Source organism: Periophthalmus magnuspinnatus, chromosome 22, assembly GCF_009829125.3.
Source record: "Periophthalmus magnuspinnatus isolate fPerMag1 chromosome 22, fPerMag1.2.pri, whole genome shotgun sequence".
Taxonomy (NCBI): domain Eukaryota; kingdom Metazoa; phylum Chordata; class Actinopteri; order Gobiiformes; family Gobiidae; genus Periophthalmus; species Periophthalmus magnuspinnatus.
In genome coordinates, this window is record NC_047147.1 from 6,631,978 (window position 1) to 6,659,113 (window position 27,136).

General features: G+C 38.8%; 2 protein-coding genes across 2 annotated transcripts in view; both read right to left on the minus strand.

Annotated features, from left to right (window-relative positions):
* The window catches only part of LOC129456155 (stAR-related lipid transfer protein 9-like), a 49,949-nt gene extending 36,107 nt beyond the window's left edge, over nucleotides 1-13,842 (minus strand). The window contains exons 1-3 of the mRNA XM_055231257.1: nucleotides 13,628-13,842; nucleotides 10,668-10,737; nucleotides 7,330-7,446 (exon numbers count right to left, since the gene is read on the minus strand). Coding sequence (XP_055087232.1) covers nucleotides 7,330-7,446; nucleotides 10,668-10,737; nucleotides 13,628-13,674 — 234 coding nt within the window. The 5' untranslated portion in view covers nucleotides 13,675-13,842. The remainder of the gene's footprint in view (nucleotides 1-7,329; nucleotides 7,447-10,667; nucleotides 10,738-13,627) is intronic.
* Nucleotides 13,843-14,697: 855 nt separating this feature from the next.
* cdan1 (codanin 1) lies at nucleotides 14,698-26,994 on the minus strand. Its single transcript, XM_033988196.2, has 28 exons — nucleotides 26,857-26,994; nucleotides 25,501-26,216; nucleotides 25,128-25,322; nucleotides 24,644-24,831; nucleotides 24,421-24,531; nucleotides 23,931-24,009; nucleotides 23,745-23,865; nucleotides 23,520-23,629; nucleotides 23,360-23,449; nucleotides 23,213-23,288; nucleotides 22,776-22,981; nucleotides 22,458-22,593; nucleotides 21,919-22,062; nucleotides 21,678-21,844; nucleotides 21,147-21,228; nucleotides 20,974-21,063; nucleotides 20,829-20,883; nucleotides 20,599-20,735; nucleotides 20,401-20,504; nucleotides 20,142-20,291; nucleotides 19,652-19,715; nucleotides 19,450-19,528; nucleotides 18,851-19,065; nucleotides 17,718-17,825; nucleotides 17,555-17,618; nucleotides 16,319-16,515; nucleotides 15,469-15,576; nucleotides 14,698-15,401 (listed from the first exon to the last, which is right to left on the minus strand). Exons 1-28 carry the CDS (start codon nucleotides 26,977-26,979, stop codon nucleotides 15,279-15,281), a joined length of 4,038 nt encoding a protein of 1,345 aa, XP_033844087.2. The 5' UTR covers nucleotides 26,980-26,994; the 3' UTR covers nucleotides 14,698-15,278.
* Nucleotides 26,995-27,136: the final 142 nt, after the last annotated feature.

A 27,136-nucleotide genomic window follows, 5' to 3' on the forward strand; every position in this document is an offset into this window, starting at 1 on the left:
ACGCGACTGCTGTTGAGATTTTGGGCTTTACAAAAATGAATTAAATTGAAAGTAGTAGTCGTAGTAGTAGTAGTAGTAGTAGCAGTCATGGTTGGTCTAATAAATTGCGCTGCCATACAAAGGACTAAATTGAGTTTAACAGTAAAGAGGAAACAGGAAACCCCCATCTTTCGAACTCCCCATGACAATAAAACAAGAGCACATTTGAGTCCAGAGCAGTGACGTGTTTGTTCTGAAATCTGCTGGAGATAGACGAGTCCTGGAGGGGCAGCTGTGAGTTTGGCAGAACTTTTGGAGCTGGGGGGAGCTTCAGCCGACCACCTCTCCCTCTGGATCTACTCCAGTCTAGTTTACAAATGTAGAGGAGGAAAAGTATGTGAAAACACTATTATAAATAAAAGAAAACTACAGAAAGTGATGCTGAAAGTTCAAAAAATGTGATGATGTCATTGTCCCAGATGGGGAAAAGAGCCAGTTTTTCTTATTAATCAAACTGTACCCGATCATTTCTAGTAGTAGCGTTGACAACAAGATGAATTCTCCGATCAATAGTTCATGATTTCATCAAGAGTCACCCGGGATTGATGTGTACAACTCTATTCAGGGACTACATGTATCAGTTTGGAGCGAGCAACGTTAATCTATCAGTGACTCGACCCAAAATTCACTGCATTACAATAAAAACTACATTAATTTTAGCTGTCTCCATCTGTATTGAATATCATTGGCCAGTAGAATGTGTACTAGTGACACTACAGTACAGCTACTACCATTTAATAAAACATTTCCAACTCAAGACCGCCGCACACTACAGGATTTTTCCGTCTTAAGCGATTTTTTAAAGTGCAACAAAAAGCGCAGACCAGAGATGCTAAGAGAATCAGTTACGATTTTAAATCCCTGAGCACAAAGACAAAGATGCAGCGAGATACGGCAGCGAAGAAACCACACACTACAAGCTAAAAGTTGTGAGCGCACCTCGCGTCAGCTGTTTCATGTCTACAGTAAAACGACTCTAAAGTGTGAAAAGATCAGAGCATTGCACATATAGTTTAGTCAAAACTGTGGCATTATTGTTTGTGAAATGTGGTGCAATAGTTCAGATTCATACTTTTAATGCACAAAAGGCTGGTGATAAAATGACACAGGAGGTAGAGTCATTATCGCGATTCTGCAGCAACATCAACCTGTTCCTCAGTGTGTGGATGTAAACAGACACACGTGAGGATCTAATCTTGCTTTTTTACGTTTAAAGAACACTTCGAACTGGATTGAAAGCGCTGTTTAGTGGACTATTTTTGCCTTTCCCTGAGTTTGTATCTTGCGCCTCTTTGTCCGTCACTCCACCTGCCCTAGACCTTCTATTTTATTGGCTTACGTGGTTGCCATGGTGATGAATTTATGAGAGCAGCTCATAGTCACTCGGACACTACACACGAGGAGCACTGCGGTGTAAAAAACCCATATGAGGATCCTGAATCTGGTCCAAAATCAAGTAAGTGATACTGTAGTGTGTGGCAGGATTAAGCAATAAACGTCTAAATCTACATCGAGTATTAATGCATCTAAATAAATAGATGTTAGCTTCTACCCTTGTTCAAAAATAAATGTTACACACTCTCATCTCACTCTCTAAATCCTCAAACATCCACAAATGGACAGAACGAGTCATTAGCCCAAGACTCAAAAACAAAAGGAGCACGTCAGACTAAAGTGCCACAGTTTTTGAATAAACACAACAGCTGGATTCAATTAACAAACACAGACCAAGTCCAAGAAGTGCACACCTGATGGAATGTTTCTCCTTTTTAAGAAGGAAAAAGAGGAAAAGAGAGAGTGGGAGAAGGAGGGAGGTGAAGAAAGGATGAAGGAGGGATGTAAAGAGGAGATGGGCGAAGGAGGGGGGTAAAGAGGGAGTGGGTGAAGGAGGGGGGTAAAGAGAGAGAGTGGGTGAAGGAGGGAGGTAAAGAGAGAGTGGGAGAAGGAGGGAGATAAAGAGAGAGAGTGGGTGAAGGAGGGAGGGAAAGAGGGAGTGGGTGAAGGAGGGAGGGAAAGAGGAGGTGGGTGAAGGAGGGAGGTAAAGAGAGAGGGTGAAGGAGGGGGGTAAAGAGGAGGTGGGAGAAGGAGGGAGGTAAAGAGAGGGTGAAGGAGGGAGGTAAAGAGGAGGTGGGTGAAGGAAAGATGGGGGAGACATAGAGGGCAAGAGAGAGATATTAAAGTGGAGAGAGATTAGAAGAGAAAGGAAAGGAGGGAGGGACAAGTAGAGTGGTAAAGAGAGAAAAAGGAAGAAAGAAAGAAAGAGACACACAATGTCAGAAAGACCTAGAAAGGAGGAGGTAAAATAGAGAGAGAAACATAGAGGAGAGAAAGGAAGGTAAAAAGAAGAGTGAGGTAAAAAGAGGAAGGGGGTGAAGGAGAGATGGAGAACACATAGAAGACAGAGAGAGAAAAAAGATAGAAAGATATTGGAGGGAAAGGAAGAGAAAGAGGAGGGGAGGAGGAGAGGGTGAGAAGAGATTGGGCGAGAAGTAGAGAGAGAGAGATGAGGGGAGAGTGTAGAAGAGAGAGAAAAGAAAAGAGGCAGAGCATGGGGGTTCCTGGGGGTAGTGGGGTGTGGTTGGTTTGGTTTTAGATACAGTTTCCCCAAAAACAGCTCAGCCAATCGTCTCAAGGGCAAAACACAGTGAGGAGAATAAAAAGAGGGTTTTCTATGAAGTCTTGAATGTCAAACAGCTCCAAGTCATAAAACCATGAAAAAAATGAACTTTGGCAAGAGCACTTGACCCCATTATGGTATTTGAACATACAGTAAAAGTGCACGTATGTGAGTGTCGTCATGAAAGGAGTAACATTAATGTGATGGTTTAAAATGAGGCGGTGAAACTGTGGGAATACAACACCAACACATTTTTCCTACTCGGCTCAAGTCCCGGGGGTCTCGGTCCGTGCATACTTTTCTTGAGCCAAATTGCACTGGCATGAACCCGTCTGGTTGTAAAACGTGTAACCACTTAAACGCACAGTGTGTAAGACGATAAGCAACGGCTAATGTCAAAACCACATTAATCAGGATCAAGTCAAGACCAAGAGCTGAGAGGAATAGAAGTTGAATAATAGAAAGTGAAGAAATTAGATAAAACTGTTTTTATCGACTCAAAAATTATGATTTAATTTGTATTACTTCACCTTTTTCCATTTAATTATTTCATGATGACAAAAGCAAATCATTCGGAGGTAAAAATATATAATATAGCAAAAATTATTTAGCAAACAAAATATATTCAGCTTTTTTAGTTAATTTCCTTTACCAAGATTCAGAATGTTCTTTCTCTTAGTCAATCCAGGAGTAGTGACCTGGACGTGTTTTGAAATGGAATTTTTTTAATTTATTTTTTTATTATTATTTATTTTATTATTATTTTTACGTATTTATTTATTTTTTATACATATGTCATATGAAAGTTTCACAAAAATATCATTGTTTTATATTACAGGAGACATAATATTTAAGTTTAGTTTCTGTTTTTATCCCCATTTTTATTTAATGTATTATTTAATAGTAATAATAACTTCAAAATAAATAAATAAATACAGAGGTTGCCAAACAAACTGACTAAAATCATCTCATAATGACTTACTTTACCAAATTCTTAAACTTCTGCTCATGATTGGAGTCTTCATTTGTAATATAGCAAAAGTATAAACTAAAGTTGGAGTATTGGAAACTTTCTGAAAAGTTTGACAACAAAAAAAAAAAAAGTTTCCCAGTTTAAAGATGCAGCAGCAGCATCTCCCACGGGTGGCATTCAAATTGATTCACATGGAGCAGAGGAAAACAGACCTCGGGGTTAACCATGTCTCTGTCCCTTACAGTAAAATGTGTGATTTGTTTGCATAGTTTAAGAGGGTAAAAACAGGTGTGAAGATGTAGACGACGTGGTTATTTAAAGACGCAGTGTGTAAGTTTTCATGAGAAGGATATGCACATCTTTTTGCTCCATGGCTCCTGCTAAACATATACTCTAAAAATATGATGCATGTGCAAGATAAAGCTTGAGATCCACAAAATTACTTGAGCATTAATTCATTTCATTATAAGCTATTAAAAAGTATTAGCTGGAGTGGCAAGTTATGATCTGTCTAAAATTACGGATCATATTTGTAAGCCAGTCAGATTGGAGAATAGTGCTACATTTGCATAAGGTTTTCAGGAAAGGTGTCTGTAGCCGGAAATATTTTTGAATTATTTTCCATTTTTATTGGGTTTATTTTGACTGTTAGCAATAGAGGTCTCAAAATGATAGCTGTAATTTGCATGTAACTTTGAGAAAGGTCACTTATGTGCAAAAAAAATTACAAAAAATACTAAAATACTGACTACATTTGTATTCTTTTACAGCAAGAAACTGCCTTGGAGGAGGGTGGTCTCTTCAAAATCGTTATTCAAAATTCCAACTGTAATGCATAATGAGTTAAAAATGACGTGCACGTTTCCTTCTGGCTGTGTTAAAGAGACAATTATTTGGGCTGTATTGACGAAAAAAGGGGTCATATTTAAATGGGCTACAGCTTGAGGCTACAATGCCGCTCTTTCTCCGCTCTCTGGGTCAACAAAGGAATGTCTGTAGCAACCGGGCCGCACTGACTGGACATAATTCTGCTGAGGACAGAGGCGACCAATGCCCCGGCCAGAAAATAGGGAGAAAAAATTAGGCAGGGTGCAATGTGGAGCGTTGATTTGCAGCGTGTAGGCAGCGACCACAGCCCTGTCTTTCTCAAACATCCAACAATGACAATGAAAGCTCTGACGACAACGGATTTCAAACAGAGAGGCAACAACATAGAGAGAGGATGATCAAAACAAGGGTGAACCAAAACCTACAGGGAAGTTTGTGCAAAATGCTGGGTTTGTTGCAGTTTTGGTACTTTCTTGGGTCTTACTCTTGGGTATAAAATAAAGCAATGGTTTTTACTATTTCACTAAATTGGAAGCATAGTATACCCTGATACTTTACAACAAAAATACCTCTAGTGATTGAATGTAAGACAGAATAATGATGTCTATTAGCGCATGTCTGTGGGTTGGCAAAAAATGTAAACTTTTTTGTGCTGTGGTATCAAAATGGTGTTTACAATGGAGTAGAATTTATAGCCGCTCTAACCTGTTGAACTTTGATGCAGATCTCGTGATTGTCTACGTCTAAAAACTGGACGAACTAGAACTGAAATGGGGAAAAAGCTTTTGCTTCCCAATAATGGAATATACAGTGTCTGGCCAAAAAAAAAGTCGCCACCAAAAAAAAAAAAGGTCACACACTAATATTTGGTTGTTCCGCCTTTATCTTAGATTACGGCACACATTCGCTTTGACATTGTTTGGATAAGCTTATGCAATGTCACAAGATTTATTTCCATCCAGTGTTGCATTAATTTTTCACCTGTTGCATTGATGCTGGTCGAGTCTGACGCTGCACAAAGCTTCTCCAGCACATCCCAAAGATTCTCAATGGGGTTAAGGTCTGGACTCTGTGGTGGACAATCCATTTTTTTTGGCCAGGCAGTGTATTTCAAGAACATACAAAACTGGATTTACTGGTGCCACAAATGCACGTTAATAATCTGTGATAAACATTTATAATCTCACCTGCTCTTGTTTTTGATGTTTTAAATCACATGTGTCAAACTCAAGGCCCATGGGCCAAATGTGGCCCTCGACAGGGTGAATTAAAAAGTATGATGGTCTTAAAATGTCATTTTATCAGGAGATATGCAGTTACACAGACATATTTTTACATCTAGGCAAATGCATATGCAATATTTGTAACTTGAATAAGTATAAATACAGAAACAGTTAATTAACAAGTTTAAAAAGTTGTGAGATTTAGTTTACATCTGCCCCTTTGAGAGCAACCATTTTGCTGATGTGGCCCTCGGTGAAAATGTGTTTGACAGCCCTGTTTTAAATGGACCTGTGTGGTTATTTGTTTTGTTGGCTTTTGTTTGTATTGTTCTGTACTTTAACAGAGCGCTCATGAGAAGAACCTGAGCAGATTCATTGTGCTCTCTCTGTATAAATAAAGATAAATGAACCCCTGACAACACTACAGCACTGCACTGACATGACTCCACCTAAGGCCCATAGTAGCTATCCCCAAAGACTAAACAAGGACAGTCACAGAAAACCATAATGTGCAGTAATTTACAAATGTACAAATAATTTAAGGTTTTGCAAATACTCCTCTTCCTGGTGCAAACCTTGTCATTTATCTCAGCTTGGAAATGACACAAATGATCTTACCTTTTCTCATAATACACTAACTTTTAAACTTTAAAAAACTCGATATTGATTCATTGGGTCAGCAGTTTCTTTCTTATTTTACAGCAACACCCTGTAATCAGAGCCAAAGCAGGATACCTAATCGCTTAATCATAGTTACAACAGGAAAAGTGAGACCAAACTCGGAGGAGATGGAGAGATACTCTGTCCCTGGTGGAGCTGGCAGCGTAAACATGCAGCACGCACCTCTGTTGTTCTTGTTGTGGGCTGGAGTACACTGGGGTTTCCCGAGTGGATGTTGAGTATCCCATCTCAACACTTGTTTACATGTCGTTTCATAATATACTACACTGTCATCAGCAGAGAATATTGCACTGACGAAACAGGCTAAAGTGTTCAGTTCGTCTCCACTTCCATTGGTGATAATCTGGGTGTGAATTCTATCGTTTTTAAAAATCAATGTTTATTTCAATACTATGGACTAATTTATTGATTTGTCTTATTTTGTTATCATTTTTTGACATTCCTATCACTCCATTGGAATTAGCACGTTGGTAAATGCTCACGTTCTTACACTTTTCCACCTTCAAGTCAATCAAAGCGCTTTACATCAATGACAGCTCACTCATTCACACACACGTTCATACACCAATGTATACAGGGGCAAATGGGGGTTACATTCATCTGTGAGAGCTGGAATTGCACTGTCAACCTGTGGGTCAACGGATCTGACAGAGCGATCGATGAGGTTTATGTCGAGAGCGGGATTTGAACTGCAAACCTTCGTATCAGTGGACAAACTCTCTACTAACTGAGCACCTTTGCTATAATCTGGCATATTTACACTGTAACTGTTATGGGTGTTCATTAATTAGCGCTGTCCCTATAAAATAAATCAATAAATATATACATAAAACACAAATATAGGGTAACATAGTAGAGCTATAGTGAATTTCTAAATGACTGATTCACCTATGGTCATATAATCAAACAACGTTGGAAAAAAGTGTCTGTAGTTTCACCTTTAACCAGTACATCTTTGAAACTGTTACCTCTTCTTGGGATGCGTAGTGTTGATCTGCGGAGTCCACTGACCAGAAGCAATAATCAAAACCAAACTCCTGAAGTTTCTCCCTCGAATCCACTGCACCGTCTGCCCGTCCATCCAGCTACAACGACAAAGAACCAAAGATAAACACGTATAGTCAAAGGTGCACAGTGGGACTTAGCTTGACTCGCTTTGAATGTTTCACAGTACAGCAGTAAACTTATTAGTCATCTTCAGGTCACTAGGCCAAATTACAGGTCACATCTGTGGAGAGGCGACCCAGCTAAGCAACAATCCATGTTTTTCAAGGACTTCTTTAGCAATAAAAACACCCGTAATTGAAGAAATGCGAGAAGTTAAGTGTCATACTGTGAAAAATTCCAGGCAAATGCAAAACATATCCATTGAAACAAGCAGGTGACAGACCCCTCACTCAAAGTTACACAGTGAATCTTTAACTTTTTATTACTCAGTTTGTAATTAAACGTCAAAAACGCACCAGAATCGTCCCACTTTAAAAACCATATGGATCTAATAGAAGCAAAGACCAGGAGATATTAGGGGCTTTATTAAAATCCCAGGGATGAAAGCCAAACTCTGTAGATATTCTTTTATGAGCCTCCTGAGGTGTAGTTTTACCAGTGAGCACTTTCCATTCATTAACAATGCAGTCGGTCTGTACGGTTAGTTGTCCGCCTCGATTCATATGCGCTAAACAACTTTCTGCTTACGGCGTCTCGTGGGGGGGAAAAAACAGCACAGCAGATTTTGGACGTACTCAAGCACATCATTTGCACTTGACAGGGATTCATTCAGGGGACATGGGAGCGGCTCATGCATGAATCTATTTGTGAATGGTTCATAAATCGTTGGAGGTCAGAGCATCTCCATAATAGTTGATCTCATAGGGTGTTCCAGGTCAAAGTTAGTGGTGGTCTGAACATATAATACAATGTAATTTTAATAGACAGTGGGACAATTTGGTGCGTTTTTTATTACTTTATTATTTGGTTGAGTTGTAAAAGAGACACATTAGTCCTCTGACGTGGTGGTTTTCTGTGCTTTTTAGTAAAATAACTTTGGTTTACATTAATTTCTTGGAGACTGATCCTACCCATAGCTACTACATGTACAGTATAACCTTTTAAACTAAACCCTGACCCATTTTAACCTATTTTAACCCATATTGAAACTTTAAACCATGTCAAACTTAAAGGGCACGTATGACGCTATTTTCTGATCTGTTATAATGTTGTTTCCTCATCAAAAACAGACCTGGAGTTGTGTTTTGTTTCATTCACACACGTTTAACACACAAAAAACCCTGCATATTTAGGCTTGCGTTGTTCTCTCAAACTGAAACACTCTGTTCCACCTTGTGATGTCATCATGTGGTAATACAGGAAGTGCTCCACTGTGTTTTTAAACTCCATACACCTTCACTAGAATCATTTGAGTGATTTCAGTCCTGGAATTGCCAATCAAAAGGTTAAAAAGGTAGCGGTTAACTTGAAAGCGTTATAATGTTATAGCGTTATTGTCCTCTGCATTTGATCCTTTAAATTGTCTTACCTGGAGGATTTGACCTATTCTGCATGTTTTGGGTTAATGAGGGAAACCTACTTAGACAAGGGAAGCAACGAGCTCTGCACAGAAATGTTCAGTTGAACCCAGGATCTTCTGCTCAGCGGCGAAAGTGCTAGCCCCTCAGACACCGCGCCGCCATTTTCCTAATCTAATAATACGGGATTTACGTCATGGGGACCCGATTTTGTCCCCAGTCCCCAGAACATGATAAAGACCCACCCACACAAGTCAAGTCCAACATCAAAACACAAAAGACAAACCTTGATAACCCCTTTTGCTTCCTATTTCTCTCACATTTGAGTTGTTTTTATACGTTTTCATTACTTTTTAAGACTCCTAACTGTGCTTTAAACTCTCTCTGTACTTGCTCTGTGTCTGGTCCTTCCCAAAACTGTCCCACTTTCCATAAATAATGATTCCCTGAGGCTTCTTTGAGTTTTGATACGTCTCCACGGCAGAGGGAGGCCAGATGTGGCTTCTCACTGTCACATCATTTGTAACCGACTCTCCCTCCCCCAACACACAGCGACGGTTAACTATGAACTCTATTGTAAACACAGAGATCTGCCACTATTTTTCAACTCATATCTTTGGGCCATGGTTGTAGTCTTTATTCAAACTGGTTTAGAACTGGTTTAGTGTTCATTTAGGACCTGTAGCAATGAATACAGCTGTTTTTTGTACGAGTTTAGATCCCTGGTTTTCTCTTTTTGATCTGGGTTAGACCAGGTTTAGACTTTGTTATGATTAGATTAGTTTTCAGGTTTTATTCAATTCCATTTATTTTCATAGAGCCCCAAATCTAAACAGTAGTCGCCTTGCAGAAATCGCAAAGTTTAACCAACAGAAAGTAAGAAAATCAAACAATTTAATGGCATTAGTCAATAAAGGAGAAACACTAACTGCAATTTAAGTTTTAGTCCTGGTTGGATGCAATTTGTCACTTAAAACTATGTTGTTAGTACATTCTGAAACTTCACCTCTATTTTCTGATCCCACTAAAGCTCGCTCAGCTCTCCACAAAGATCCACATCATAGCAAATATTGGTATAAAAACTAGTTGAACATGCTTTGGTTGAGAAAGGGTGAGAGTGACTGGAGGCAAACAATCAAAAACCAACCACGTGACCCAGCAGCAAGTTGGTAAAAGCATCGTCTTACAAATAGCTCTGATATCTGCTTTACGAAGGCGTACAGCGGAAGCACACGTGGGAGTGGAGGGTACGGTGGTGTTTTTGTAGCGGTGCAACGCTGTGAAAGAGGTTGACACTGACAATAAACAGCACTGAAGGAAGAGGCTGATCTGAGGCTGTAAACATCCTGCTGATTGATAAAAATTACTCCCATGTTTGCCCAGCCCTGTGTCAAAACCGCCTAAGCAATACTGCAGTGGTACGAACGAGCTCTGTAATAAACGAATATATTATAACTGTAAACATGATTTGTGAAGTTTGTCGAGTTGTTGGTTCATCTAATAGTAAGTTTTAACTTTGCTGACGAACTTAAAAGTGTCTGCCACCTGCTTATAACGCTCTACAGTTCGATATTAAGCAAGCAGTCAACAGCTCCAGGCCAAGCTACAGCTCAGATCTGTGGAAACGCAGCCTTCATCACTGTAAAAACGCATACAGTATTTTCACGCTTGTCCACCAAGTGTCAGTGCCTTAGCATGGGTCTCGCTCTCTACTAAACACAATATTCAACAGTAAATATTAGAGTAAACTATAATGTGCATCTGTGAACAGTAATACCAACCTTTAAGTTTCTGATCTTGACGTACTTGTCCTCGACCTGGACCGCGAGCCGCCCTCCGTCCGCGCTCTCTCTGTGGAGTAATGACACATGACCATATTAGGCAAATGTAATCAACGGGAACACGGTTGGAACATATGATTTCAGTTAAAAGAAGAGGAGAGACGTGGACCGTGTTTATTTTTTCGTCAGTTTGGCTCTTACATCTGTAGTGGATAATCATCACTTGAGGTTATTACATGACAGTTAACCTGATTGCGTCCTTGCTTAGACCTGATTTAGGCTTTGTTTAGATCTGTTTTTGTCGTGTTTAGTCCTGGTTTAACCCTGTTTTTCCAGGGTTTAGACTTGCTTTAGTCTTAGTTGTTAAGTCATAGTTTATTATATTGTAGTTTAGTCCTTATTTAGACCGGATAGAGTAATAAACCTGTTTCTGACCTATGCAAAGGTTTCAGAATCATGAGAACTTTGGGTTGCTGTCATATCATTTAACAGTTTAAAACAAAATATTACATCTTTTGAAAGGGAAGTCCACAAAATGTTGCATATAACCAGAAGCTGAAACCCCAGAATAGCCTTGTTCCAGTTCAGTACTAGTTTAGTCCTGGTTCATTTCATCTCTATTGGTTATTGTATGCTGCAGTTTTAAATTTAAACTGTGGACACATTGCAAAGCATGTCCAGTTAACTTAGGCTGCTCCTCTTCGGTTGGGGACATCACACGACAGTTAGCACAATGCATGTTTTTGTGTGTTGGCGTTTGGCCCGTGAAATCTCCATGAAGCTGCAGCTAGTTCCACTGACCAAGTTTCAAATTTAAACAAAAACAGACGCAGACACTCTCCAGAGTCCTCTTATGGCTCGTGCATGAGGACCAGTTGAGTGCACGTTTAGGAGTTTGATTTTTTGCGCGTGCTTGACTGAAACAGGGTCAGCTCTTCTGTGTACGCCTCCACAGCTGGACCATCTGATGCAATACAAGTGAAACAAGAAGCAATGTGGGAAAAATGGCATCCGGCAGATTTTTGTAACCTCCTAGAGTGATAATAACTAAAAGTGCTTTGTTTTTGCGATGTGTTCGGGTGTTGGACTAGACGCTCGTAATATCCAGCGCTCTCTATGGTTGCACCACATGGGGATTGTTTTTTACCACCCTGAGTTTTGGCCCAACCCAAAACCACAAACCTTCAATCTCAGGGTCTCCCCAGCACAGAGCAGAGGAGCTGAAAGACGGAAAATAGTAAAAGCCATAAAAACGTGTTTTAATAATAGGTTTGTAAAGAGGTAATGGCGCATTTGGGTGACATGTTACTTCCACATGTCTATATACATTCTCTAAAGAGCAGTTATTTTAAGTGTGCTACCACCTACTACAGTTAAATCCAGTTTTGTTTCTATTTTTGCTCTAGATTGTTCAAATATTGTTCAATCCTTTATTCCAGGTTCAACAATACATGTTCAAAATGGGTGAGAAATGGTCACAAATCCTTATTAGATTTACAAAAGACAAAACCATCAAAACTGATAAATGGAACTACAATTACGTTTCAGAATTTCAGAAACAAGCAATGTTCCTCCAATCACATTTTAGAAACTACAGCTGTAAGAGAGGCCCATTGAAGCCTATTGTTCATCTAAAACAAAACCAGCATACTTCCCAGTCCATGCCCTGCAAAACGAGGCATGTACCCGGTGTTAATGTTATCTCTGTAACACAGCAGCCTTTTACTTTGAAAAAGATTCACATAAAAAACACACCCTTTGGTCCAGGTATGTGGATTTGCATCAGTTGCATGACACTGACCAGTCGGTAGGAGACAGTCTATTGTTATGCAAAACAGGGGGATGAACAGTTGAGAGATTCATTGTCCGGCGCAATATAATGCTTTGTCACATCGGTTGCAATGAACTTCACATTGACAACCATTTCAGAACACATCCTTCTGGACTCTATTGTATTTTAACGACTGGATGGACTGAACCTGCAAACAGTTAACACAAACATGCTGTAAAAACATGCTGGAGCAATCTGTGCCTCGAAAATACAACGGGGAGCTTGAGTGAGGCCAAACAACCTGCCATTCTTTACTACAAAAACAATGAAATACAGTGTCAATACAGCACAATAGACTCAAACAAATACTACACTAAAGATACAGGCGAGTTAGGGTTGTGTAGTGTCTTGCCAAAGGAGATAATGACCCAGATAATGACATGGTGTGAGGATAGAACCTGCAACCTTCAGGTGAGTGGGTGATTGTGGTCTGTCCAACTAAGTAATAAACCAAAATCTTAATAACTTGAAGAAGCACTGTGCAACTTTTCTGGTAGAGTGTCCATCGTTTGGTATTTTTGAGCAATAAAACACCTATAAATACATGCAAGACTGACAAGTTTAAAGCCATAATGAGGAATATTCCATGCAAGGCAATAACATATTCATTGGAGACAAGCAGGTGGCAGATCCCACACAAGAAAACCTACACAGTCCACCTTTAAATGTAAAATTAGAGTTGTTAGAGTAGAGGTTTTTATCTGTGAACCTATGGAAAAACAGCTGTGATTTTTCAGCAATAACAATACAAAAAACTTAACAAAAACTGCTCCAATTTAAAGAACAGGGAAACACAATGAACTTTTAAACTAGTCCAGCCTACAACAGCTGTCCTGGTCCAGCATTTCTGCACAATGAGACACACACAGCAGGATCAGAGCTTATGCAGAACAGTTGTCAACTTTCACCATGTGCGTTCAACAGTTGGTGACCAAGATAAAGCAAAGTGAACATTATTATTACAGTTGTATTATTAGTCAAATTAGACCAAAACAAAGTAAATCCTTGACTGTCATGATACTTAGTGAAATATATACAAGTTTACCAAGTAGGATATAACTGATTTAAAGCCAAGTTAAGCAGTTTAAACTCATTATTTGCTGGTTTTACGCTGGTTTTGGACACTCACCGTGCGCTCAGAGGACGCACTCGGATGGCAACTTTCACATTTGCCATGATGCTTCCAAAAACTTCACAGACGCTACGACCCGCTGGAGACGACCCAAAGACCCCGCATTTTCAGTTCTTCTCGTTTGAAAATTAGTCTGAAAAATCCCTTTATCGGAGCAGAAACATCCAGCATTTGCAGAGCGCATTAAGTCATCTCCACCCGGGAAGAAACACGCGCGTCTCAAACTCTGCACAACTCAAACTTCCTGCAGATGGAGGAGGAGAGAAGCCTGGGACACGCCTCTTACAAGGACCTACTCAAACCTAAAACTACTTAAAATGACTGAGATTGGAAATAATTATTAGTCTGGTTGTGCATTATCATTTGGGATTGATTTATTTTACTTAAAAGCAAAGAGTTAAGAGTTTTAAAGAAGCTCTAACTTTTCAGGAGGAGGGTCCACCACCTACTGCTTCATGGATAAATTCTTGTTCTGCCTGGATTTTTCTACTCTACATCTTAAACTTTAATGTATCCATGAAGACAAGCAGGTGGGAAGTTAAATATCAGATCTGAAAGGTTTTTATTCTGCACTTTTCTCCTTTAATGTTAATTTTATGATGATTATTTATGTTTTGATTTGTTGTATTGTGACTTTAATGTCTTTCTTATTCTGTAAAACACCATGAATTACCTTGTGTACAAATTGTGCTGTACAAATAAACTTGCCTTGTCAGATCTGTGGAGAGGCGATGAAGCTCATTACAAGAAAGCATGTTTTTCCAAGGTCTGCAATTGAATACAGATCATGTTAAAGCCAGAGTGAAAAATTCCTGGCATAGAAATAGCATCTTCATGGAGGCAAGCAGGTGGCACACCCTCCACCAGAAAAGTTACATAGTGAAGCTTAATATTGAGTTGGTAAATACATCTTTTCTTCTCAAGAGCAGCAGACTTAAAACCTATGATGCAAAACCTACAATGGCAGGAATAACATTTAAAACATGTTAGAATAAATTAAATGAGACCTGCAGACATTTCTATAATACAAATTACAAAAGGTGAAAATGCACCACACACAGATGCATAAATATCTCTTAAGTCTTTATTATTATACTGTTCACTTGTTAGGGCATATAAAAAATACAATTATTAAAAGCAGCAGACTCATAGAGAGTTTGTTCAACATGAACAGAAAACATCACAAATGCAATCTCACATTCATGAAACGTGCAGCATTCACTAGTGGCGTCGGTCAAAGGCAGTGAGTGAAAAGTGCTTTTACTAAAATCATCATCTTTAAAATGGAACAAAAGTATTTTACATTTTCACACCAAATTTCTTCTTTGTGACTTGTCTTTTGAAATACTGTGTGACCTTTAAAACATAAAAACAGCTTTATAAACAAACTTTTTAGATTTAACAACTGAAATGCCACATTAACACCTTTTTAGCCCTAACATTTACTTTTTAACATTTTCACACAGACTGACTCCTTGTGATGGTCCCAGAGGCGTAAATGGAAAAAAAATCTTGTATATTTTGAGGGCGTTGCTTAAGTGTTGTAGTTTCAATAAAACAACAGACACCTGGACATAAAATCTATGCTCCAAAAACATGATCAACAAAGTGACTTATGATTCTGTGACATTAGGCAGTATTATTATTATCATGTAGCGCCCTCTACTGCCTGATGTGAGACCTGCAGCATGTCCATGTGACTCAGCAGCTCTGACAGTGGCAAGGATGGGTTCACACTTTGCGATTGCAGTTGAAATTTCTCTATCAGCTCCTATATTGTAAAAGTAATTGATTAAACAGCGATATATTTTGTTAAGCAATGTATTAAAGAGACTTACAGTCGGCAGGGTAATGTCTGTCAGCTTCTTCCAATGAGAAAGCACATCCTCTTCACTCAAAATCCCTCGGTCAACAAGATTGCGGACCAGAAATAAGTAGTTGTTCCACTAAACAAAAATGTGTTTAGTATTAATAAAAATGATTATTCTAGTTAGGAGCTAACGTTTTGGAGTGAAATTAACCTATTTCAATAACTATCATCTATATTTGTACTATTTGTTAAATGAGGTGTGAAAAAACAGTTAAAAAGTACATGAACATATTAATGGTTAGTTGTTGTTTTTTTTTGTATGATTACAACATTGAATCTTTTTTTTCCCCCTTTTTTTTTTTTACCACAAATCTATAAACATATGTTTAAGGGTGGGGGACTGGGGGTTGGGGGCATTTCTACACCTTGTGGTATTATTATGTGAGGCCACAATACTGAAATATAAAAATTGTATTATTTATTTATTAAAAATATATGTGGGGAAAAAAAGTACACAAACAAATTTTTCTCAAGAGAAAAAAATGTATCACGACTACTTGAAGATTTGTCATTTTTTGTGATAAGGATAAACTAATCTCTCTCTTTACCCATTCAACATAATGATTTGTTTTAGTCACAACTGTAGAATATAAGTGCATTTACCCAATAACTAGGAAATATTTGAGTTCACAATTATTTGTCTTTGACGGTGACTTCTAGAATTTTTCGTTTGTATCTATATCTACATTCTAGATGTACATTTGTGTCTTTGTACATTGGGATTTTAACTTTGTTCATAGCCTGGACAGATTCTTAGAAAAGACTGTTTCCCCCAGTACAGTCTGAATCCTGACATTGAGTGACATTAGTAGGAGTACCTGTGTGTCAGAGGCCTGGAGCACAGCACTGACAGTGAGAGGAGAGAAGAGCAGGTGGAGGGGGGTGGAGGAGCACACGTCCCGCACCCACAGTTCACCAAAACGCTCCAGCAGGGACCTGACAGGAGGCTCTGACCCTGAACCAGGACCTGAGCCAGAGTCCAGAGGGGCAGGGAGGACCGGCAGCTCAGAGGAGACTGAACAAGAGGACAAGGGGAAAATATGTGAAGCTGACTTGTTCAAAAGCAACGACCTTCAATGTATAAAATGAGGTATCAAAGAAGTGTGTGTACTGCTGTGTTTCACTATCAACCACGATGAAATATCAAGAGTATAATGTAACCATATGTACAATGTTGAACTGCATGCATGAATAATGAGACCACTATGCAGATTTGTAATAACACAACGATACAAAAATATGTACTATTAAATTATTAATTAAAAGGGAATAGCATGTTATCTTGACTTGTTCAAAAGTAAAACAATGAATGCATAGTGAGTCAGTTGAGATACACAGATTACTGCGCTCACTTATTTTTTAATAGAATGCTTGACAGGTATAACCAATTCTTTTACAGATAAAATTAAGTTTTGATTTCAAAAGGGAAGATTGATTTTTTTTTTTTTAATTAAATAAAACAATAAAACTAGCAGCTAATAGGTGGAGGAAGTTAGGGGAAAGTAGATGTTTGCGCATAGGGTAGCATCAAAGCAAAACAGCACTGAATATAACACAACATCACATAACATTATGTCCAAACTGAAATAATATTGTAATGATCTGATAAATTGTTTTTAGCTCAGAGTTCACACCATTTGTTGTTAATGTAACCGTTTTTATATGTGACACACCGACAAATTGACAAAGGTTCTAACATGATCCCACGTCTGACACCAGTGTCGCGTTCTGATGTAAGGAAACATGTAGAATTTGTTTTGGTTGTTTATTTATTGAATATAAGGGCTACTGTAAGCTGTAACTCACACCAAAACAAGAGCAAAACAGCAGCAGTCTCAACTCACTAGAGCCAGTCTCCAAAACAGATACGACCTTCATATCAACTCATCGACAGAGCAAACAAGTGTCACATACAAAAGCAGTTACATTAACAACAAAAGGTGTTAACTCTGAACTAAACACGAAATGTCAGATCATTGCAATATATAATCTAAAGAATGAAGAATCTGATAAAGTCTTTCAAGGATCTGTAATCAAAGAACTTGTCATTTTACCCAGTTTGCAGGCCAAGACGACGGTCGAGTTCACCAACATCTGCTCTGACACTGCTGTGGAGAACTGAGGCAGGAGATAACAAGAAATGAGAGCGATTAAAATTAAAACTGGCACCAATTAATAAACTCAGTGTTGTTCAGTCCTTCTGTGTATTTCAGCCACCTTTTTGCATCCAAGTGTCTCTCCAACTTTGTTTAGAAGACTCGAAAGCTGAAGAGCAGTTGGCAGCTCCGCCTCAGTCCTGGGACCCACAGCGATACTCAACCACTCCTGCATGACATGTCAGGAAACGTGGCATTGCATTAGCATAGACAAGAAGCAAAGGGGATTTATCAGCCCAAAACTGAAATATAAAAGAGCGCTGATGCTAAGTTTGACTCGTAGCATAAGTCATTTTCAAGGTTTTCAGGAACGTGTAAAAAATAAACTGTCTATGTCAATAAGACGACTGGGGCGGTTTGTGTGTATGTGTTATTTTTTAGTTTTTTGTTTTTTCACTGTAAAATCTTTCTGTTTGACCGAGGACAGACCCAATGAAAGAGTAGATCATGATAATTAGGATATTGACTTATCGTTCAATATATGAAACAATATATTTTGGGGCTCAATATTTATTGTGGGTACATTTTCTTTGTAATAATGGAGGGATTTTTGTTATTTTTGTTGTAAGACAATACATTTTCAGATGCAGAGAGTTGAATAAATAACTTTTGTGGCTAATTATTTCTTCATTCTGCTATGAATTTGTTGCACCTCAGCCTTTAAAATCAGACGGTCTATTTTAAAAATGATTTATGGGGAGTATCCTGCCTCATTGTTATTGTGTCAGTGGCATAAAGTAGGTTCAATATTATCGTTTAGAGTTATATTGCTCAGTGCAATATATCGCGCTTCAAAGTGTTTTATCATTACAAGCCTAAGAATGAGACAAAAAACTTCGCTGTGAGGCCAGTGATATGTACATTTTCTTACTCATGGGTTTAAAAGGCAAAATGTATCAATATATTACATCTTTTGAATATAATGTATTTTGTTTTGTTTATAATGTTGGGGAAAGTCATCAGAAACTCCTTTACTTTATTTATTTGTCTGAAACCCACTGATAATTGCTTGGGAACAAAAAAGGCATGGGATGTGTGTTTGTTTTGTTTGATTGTCTATTGCCAAATCCAATAACATTGAAGTAGGTAAATGCCACATAATTATGAAGATTTTGGCAGTAACAAAACATTTATTGACTTCATTATATTACTTGAATAAGCGTGGAGGCATCATGTTAAAGCTGCCACACGTACCTTAATTTCTACCATAACGTCTGATGGCAGAGACACATCATGAGCGCAGTGAGGGGGACAAGTGACCACCCTTTCGTTCGGCTGTTTTCTTTTGGGAGTCGGGAATTTTCCATGAGTGACCAGTTCATCTGCAGCAGAATCTACATCTCCACTGTCGGGACTGAGGGCTTTCACCACACGATCATATTTACTCTTCCACTCTCGCCTTATGAGAGCTGAGACACAAAATAATCAAAGTAATAAGTGTTAGGGTTGTAGGATATGTTTTGTTTTTTGTTTGTTTATATGTAGAAGGGTACACGTGCATGGTTTTCAGAGTGATGGAAATTAGGACCATTGCCATAGTCATTTTACAATATACATTATATCTTTTGAATGGGAAAAGTCCTTAAAACTGTTGCATATAACTAATCAGAGTCAAATTTAATTTTGTTTTGAAAGTTGTATTAACAATTTGCTATTGATGACGACCGCTCTAAACACACAAATAATTAATTACAACACAGACTTTTGCTTTATATCATCAATAAGAGTGAAATGAAGAAAAACATGTAACTTTAAACACAAACCAAAGAGTTCACTGGGTTTTAATTGGGTACCTGTGATATTGGCCGCCAGCCAGCTGCAGGCCTTCTCTGTCGCGAGTCGTTTGGTGATGCTTTCAGATGTGGCAAAGACCTGTGCAGCCAGACACAACCTGATGAAACGGATTCTAGTCTTTTGTGACATAAGCTCGGGTTTTAGTTTCTTTAGAACAATGTGTCATGAAGTTATTTTTGAAAAGTTTTGGTTGGAACTCACAGCAGGAGACGTCTCCTCTGGCAAAAGTATTCTTATGGCTTCAGGACTTTTTTCAGAGCAAAATCTGCAAAGATCACAAGAGGAAAATTATGTAGCACAAAAACTCATACAGGATTTATTATTTACCCAAGACAAACACAGATAAAAAATATATATATAACTTTCACATTTGACTAGATCATTTTGCCAGGTTTTCTCTTTTTTGACTTCCCCAACCTTCTGCTTCATTAATTAAGTTCCTCTTGTATCTTATATAATATACAGTATACTTTTTTGATGGAGGGTCCACCACCTGCGTGTCTCCATAAACTCTCTACTTTCTCCTGGAATGTCCTCAAGCAGGTGATACTATCAAGTTACAAGAGACAAGCAGACAGCAAATCCCCCACCAGAAAAGTTGCATAGTGCACCTTTATGAATAGATAAAACTTACTCCATATCCCAGTATTAAGAATGCAGTTGAAATCACTAATATAAAAAGTCAATATACCTGGTGGCTCTCTCCAAAGCCTCCAGACCCGCCTCACACAGCTGAGCGCAGATGGAGTCGTTCAGTTTTGATGCACTTGAGTTCGGAGACTGAAGTCCATCTTTGAGCATCCTCTCCCCTCTCTCCACCAGCTCTCTCACCAGAGTCGCCCTGTTGGTGTCATAACAGAAACATGTGTAAAGTTCAAATAGACAGCAAACCTATACATAAAGTTGACCGGTTACTAGCACAAATTGTTAACTGGTGTTTTAAGACTAACTTCATATGCTTGACTGCATTAGATCCAACCCTCTCGGCTACAAACTCCACAGTGCGGCGCAGAGACGGCGGCTGATTGTGGAAGAAGGCTTGCTCAAGGTCCAGCTTTGCAGAATAAAATACATTATAGAATAAACTGAATACACAATTGTGATTTAATATTTATTTCTTTTTCAGATATTTATCAACATTCCCTCACCAATAGTTTTTGCTGGGACCTGTTTGTGGTTGCAGTGTTTCGAGGCTCTGCTGAAGTTGGAGTGATTTTTCGTATAATTCCTCCACTTTTGGCTGTGCTTCCAGAGACAAACGCAGCTAGTAGTTTACGAAATTCACCTACATAAGAAAACGACCAAAAAGTTGGTTGATATTGCACATATAATAAATTAATGTTTGAACGATAATAATGAACAATCAAAAATGGCTTACCAAGGAATGGGCAACATGTATACAGCAGCTGATGGTCCACCAATGGAATACAGTCCTAGATTAGGTATTTGTAAAAGCAATACCAGAGAAATAGGATCATGAATGGTATACTGCTTATCAATTATACGATATAGACTTTACTTACAAGCCCTACTGCACTTGGGGAACTGCTACCCAACTGGGCTACCTCAGTAAACTCATTCGTGAAGAAAATGTCTTCGGGGATAACTGGGATCTACACAAACAAATATAAATAGTATTAGTACCATTATGCATTTATAATATTGAGTCATAAATATTTGGTATTGATCTCCTCGCCTGGAAAAGCCACCCCAACACAGACACCAACAGCAGCTTATTCAAGTAACACACTTCCCCACTTTTTCCAAGCAGCATTCTCCTAGAAAAACAACAACAAAAATAGGTCAACTGGGATTACTGTAGCTGAATTGGAAGATGCATTTGTATTCAAGTCAGATTACAGTACTGTGCAAACATTGGGGTTGGCTTTTGAGGGTGGGAATAGAGGCAGTGGTGTGAAAGTATAAAAATAAAGTAAAAGGAGATGAACTATATAGAAAATACAAACTGAAGTATTCAATTAACAACTATAGTTCAGATCTATATCAAGGAACTGGTCTTATTTTGTTAATATAAAGGGGGTAAAAGGCGTAAAGGCCATTTCCAAAGAGCATTTAACCAATGTAGATGTTATAAAGACTATGCAGCATTGTTAAACACTTTACTAAATGTGTTGATGGTATTATACTAATGCAGATGGTAAACTGATTTCCAACATCTGTAAATATACCGGTAGTATAGTAAATACAAATAGAGCTAGAGACAAACCTATATAAAAGAAGCAATGTGCCCAGAACTGTCCTAAAGCAAAGGAGTAGAGGGCCCACGAAGTCTAACATGGACAGAAACTCCACCAGCCATGGGACAGTCAGAATGGTACGTCTCCTCCTTATGCTGTTATTGAGCAAGGCACAAACATCCAGAGCTGGGACACTCTGTCAGTCAAAAAGAAAAATATATAAACAGTGTCTTGATTGGTTGGAGGTTTACGATGTCGATTTTTGATCACCTTGCTGCGGAGTTCGATCGCTGTCTCCTGTATCTCCCTGGATGGCTTCTCAGATATTTGGTAAGGCAAAAAGGCAATGAATCCAAGAAATTTCGCCAGAAGACGAGCAAGGAGCAATACCGATCTGAACCGCTGCTTCTCATCCTGACAGGAGGAGGATTATTTTCTTAGTAAATTTTACAATATTATTATTAATATTTGTAGAGCACAAGTCATACACAGAGTAAGTTGAAAATTTTAAAGGAAAATAAAAGCAAGAAGGGTGCGCTAAAATTGCTGTACTAGTATTGAAATATTAAGTACCTACTTCCAGCTCTGGGTAAGCCTTTCTTTACTTTTTCAAATACTTTATTCATACTTTTATTTTTTAATACTCTGTTTTTAAGGAAAAGGAGAAAGAAACATACCTACATTGCTGTTGAATGAGTGCATTAAATATTCAATGTTTAAAAAGCTGCTGTGCAAATCCTTTGTTTATTCATTCAACAATTTCAATGCGCAGAATATCTCCACATTGAATTATTAAAATGTCTGGATACCTGTTGCTCCATGTCACCCTCTTCCCCCTCTTCCTCCTCCACTCCACTCGGCACTGGAGGACTCTGTATAGACACTTCGTCCAACTGCAGCAGCTGCTGACACAGGCTGTCCTGAAGGTGCTGGTTAAGCTGACAGCTAGAGGCACACATAATATAAACTTTATTATATTATTTAACCTTATATAACAATTTAAACTTGCAAAAATGTGACTATGATGACTTTGTTGATAAGCACTACCCCTACTAAATAAAATTTTAAAAATATATAAAAATGTACTAAATATGACACTTTTCCTCAACTGTCAGATCTGATCTTACCAGCTGGCTGTCTGCAGAAAGTCCCTGAAGAATTCCTGATGTCCCGGGAACGACGGAGGGGGACAGGGCCCGCTCACAGTTTGGGGCTGGATGAGACGTTCCTCCAGCCGCTTCAGTCTCCCTAGGCTGTCTGCTCCCAGCATGCCCAGCAGGTCTGCATCAGGGGTGTCGCCAGGGGTACAGTTTCCACGTGGGCCTTTACACATCTAGAATATACAATATTAACATCCTTGTATACAATATGTGAGATATTTATGCATGTACCTATATATTGGTTTCAGAATGATTAAAAGTGTTGACTGTTGCCATAGCAATTATCCATTAAAAGCAAAACACTGTATCTTTTGAATACAAAATGGCACTATATAATAGGAAGCTGAAACCCCATGAACAGGGCAAGTGCAAGAAGCTTGAACTGTAAGGTAAGTATTGTTAACCTGAACAAGTTGCTTGAGGAAAAGGCGAGCAAAGTGCGAGTGGTTGCCTGCAGAATTCAACTGATTCATCATTCCCCTGAAAAAATAAAAAAAAATTATAATAAATATAGATTGCCAAAAGACAACTGACCAAATATTGATACTAGCCTGACACGATTCCCAAGAGCAGCTTCAAAACTCCAGCCAGGTTCTTTGTGAAAGTCTTCCCATTCTCGAAGGATTTCATAAAAAATATCTCTGGAAAAACAAACGTTTATGGAAAATTATGCAAATCTGATGGAAAAAAATTAGTACAAAGCCAAAGTACCTCTGTTTTTTAAATGTATGAAAAGCTTTGTCACTGCCAAAGTTGGAGCGATTGTCTGTTGCAGGTTCAAATGGGACTGAGTGGATGAAGGTAGAAACTGAAGGAGAAAGCTGCAAAAAACAGTGTATATAGTAGGTTAAATGGTATATCCAGTTTGCAGTACCTACTATATAAAATCCTATGAGGACTTAAATGTCATCCAAAATAATCAGTCACCAAAGTTACCTTGGCTGTACTTTTGTCCTGGGCCTGTGTGAGTCGGTCCCTGAGGTCCGGAGAGAAAGATGCAATCCTTTCATTTTCTCCTAGCAAACGCAACGTGCATTTGTCCAAGTGCACCACCAAGCTGTAACAGAAAAGGAATTACGATTATAACAGAGGATAAAAGTGAGTCTATTAAGAAATACTTACTTGAATTGACTTTCTAATACTTTTACAGCAAAATACACACAGTTGTGAACTTGTTTTAGATAGCATCTTTCCAATATATCTGACAAAAAAGACAGAAGAAACGTATTTAGTGATCTGATATTTTGTGTTTAGTTCAAAGTTGACACTTTTTGTTGTTCTTATAACTATTATTGAGTTGTTAATGAAATTGCTTTTGTATGGGACACTTGATTGCTGCTGGTTTGTTTTGAAGACTGGCTCGAGGAATGGAGACTGCTGTGTGTGTTTTGCTCTTGTTTTGGCATGGGTCACGGCCTACAGTAGCCCTTGTGTTCAGAAAATAAATAAACAGAAGAAATTTGGTGAGCTTCCTTACACTAGAACCCTACTGTGTGATGTACAGTGTATATGTGTATTATATACAATGTACATAATAAAATTGCTGTTACAAATGTATGGTAAATATATGGTTCACAAGGAAGAAAATGTGACAAAAATAACTTTTAAAAACCTGTATTCATTGCACACAAACTGTCCTGTTCGTCGTGATTATGAGTTGAACGTGATGTCAACAACTGCAACACAAAAAACAGCTCCAGGAAAATGTTTGGTACCAAGTTTTCTATGGGAGAAAAAAAACTGTATCAACACCTATTCAACATAATTTTCAATAGTTCTACCAGTAATACGGTTATATTTGAGTGGAAGAATACTGCCATCTTGTGTTCATTTACCAGAGATGCAGGTACAGTAGAGCTCAGCTAAGAGATCCAGTTCTGTGCTGTATGTGACTTTGGACAGTTCAGGACTCAGTGTCTGTAGTTCAGGAGTAACTTTGGACACAGACCCAATCTTCAGTCCAGATTTGGTTGGGGTGATGGGATCCGGCAGAGGGACAGAGAACAGTTGGGCGCGCTTTGTTCTATAGCATCAAACACAACAATTGGATAATGAAATAAAAAATGAAAAAGAACTTTGTTAATAACACCGCAGAGATATTCTTATAAAAGTTGCTCCCACTACACATTAAAGTGCAGTTAGAAATAAATGTGTGCCTGTAATCTTGAGTAAAAAAAATCTTTTAAAAATATATAAAATTGTAATAAGTATACAAAATAAGTTAAAACTATTCGACGTCATTACACAGAGGTGATATTACAGTAAAATATATGTAAGTGGCACATATTGTGTTAATTATTAATAAGCACTTTAACTTACTTCTCCCTCTTAAGTAGCTCTCTCTCCTCCTGAAGGCTCAGTGGACTGCCTGCTGCCATAGACCTCTCTGGAGCCTCTATTGGGGGACTAGAGGTTTTACTAAAAGGTGTTGAGGTGAAACACGTCTTTGGTTTGGAGTGGGGCCTCTCAGCACTCACTGGTGTTGGGTTTATTCTCCTAGTTGGCTTTGTTGAACTGAAATAACATTTTCAGAAGACAGAGGTTGAAATCTTTCCTATAGTTTAGGCTGTAATTGCACTGTTTCGTTATAGAACCAATTGATTAAACAACCTATAAAAACAAATAACAAAAAAGGACAAAAGATAAAGCTAAAACTAACTTAAACTGAATTAATAAAGAAGTGTTTACTCACGCAGGTGAAACTGGTGTTGACCCGACTGGAGGAAAATCATCCAAATTACTGAAGTTCAGTTCTCCCACAGTTGGAGGTGACTCGTGTATTCTTGCGTGGCTGCCTCCTCCTGCCCCCCCTCTACCAGACCTCCGCCCTCCACTGTCCCATCTCCCTGTGTCATCACTTTGTCCTCCACCTGCTCCACCTCCACGCCCATGTCTAAGATGTCCCCCTGTTGCCATGCCACCACTCCTCTTCCTCGCTTTCTGTGACTGCAAATTAGGGCTGTGCTGATGCTCAGAAGGCGACCCAATAAAATCCCCCAAACTCATTCTCTGTGGGGGGCGGCGGTCTGAACCAGAGTGCCTTGAAGCTGGACTCCATCCCGTAGTGAGAGAGGGACTACTGAAGTCACTGATGCCACTCAAACAGTGCGACCCGGACTGTCCCATGGCATCTGTATCACCTCCTGGAGATATGGAGGGAGCAGGGGAAAACAACTGGACCCGACTGGCATTTCGGGAACCTCCACCTGAAGACCTGGCACCTCTTCGTTCCGTGAAGCTCTGAGACTGTGCAGGAAGTCGAGGGCGGCTGGGGGTTTTGGCTGGAGTAGCTGGGCCATGAGTGAGCACTTGGCTGCTTTGCTCTCTCAGAAAGTTCAATAGAAAAGGAATGAATTCTTCTCTGTGGACAGCAACATCATTGTAGATAACAGGCAGCTTGTCTCCTTCCTAAAAGAAATAATCACTGTTAGATTAACAAGGTGAGATGGAGAGCTCTAATGAGTATAGCACAATCTGCATTTAAAAGTTGCATGAAAAGGTTGCACTTGTCTTTTGGATATAGAATAGATTTGCTGGAGATAAAAATGTAATAGAAAATTGACTGGGTAACTTTATGCAAATGTCATTAAGCTTCTAAACTTAGTATATATTTCTGGGACATGGTACATGAAAAGTAAAACAACAATGACCTGAAAATAAATCACAGAAGGACGGCGTATATAGTTTTAATGTGGATCAAAATAACCCAACTTGGCCATTTTTGTAACTTCTCTTCTCTTTGTCATTGCATTGCTTTATCTGCAAGAGAATATCCTTCTCAAAAGCCTTTCTTGGGTTAAGTGGTGATTTACGCAATAAGTAATGGTGTACAATAAGGTTTACAAGCAATTTAAGCCATACAAGCAAGGTACTGACAGCCAGCCCGTGGCCCGTGCATGGTTGGATGGATTAGCCCTTTCGCTAGCTGCGCCGCTAAAAGTTTGTTTACAATCAGCTGAGGGCCATGACATTTCACATACAGAGCTTTATAAAGAAGATTACACTGCTGATGACTAGTCTGCATTACCCTGAAACGCACCACACTTACTTCGCTGTTTTTGAGCCAGTCCAAGACCACGTTTATATCCACTTTGTTGAGCAGAACTGATTCTAAAAGAGCCGCCATTCTAAAGAAGTGCTGCGCGGCTGAACGGGGGAAGCCACTGCGCATGCGTGTATCAGGAGTGACGCTCCTCTGACGTCATCCCGCGCGCTGACTGAGGAGACAACCAATTATTTGATTGAGAGATGGAAAGAAATCATCCATTTGCCAACTAATGTATTTCAAAGCTATAAAGAAATAATTGCTTTAGGTTGATAATACATTA

Bases quoted from the DNA above. Each gene is read 5' to 3' on its own strand.
- cdan1 (XM_033988196.2), bottom strand. From the start codon at position 26,979: ATGCGCAGTGGCTTCCCCCGTTCAGCCGCGCAGCACTTCTTTAGAATG. The intron at 26,217-26,856 runs GTAAGTGTGGTG...TATTTCTTTTAG, and splicing joins ACTGGCTCAAAAACAGCGAA to GAAGGAGACAAGCTGCCTGT. The intron at 21,229-21,677 runs GTTTGTCTCTAG...TTGTTTTTCTAG, and splicing joins ACATTGCTTCTTTTATATAG to GAGAATGCTGCTTGGAAAAA.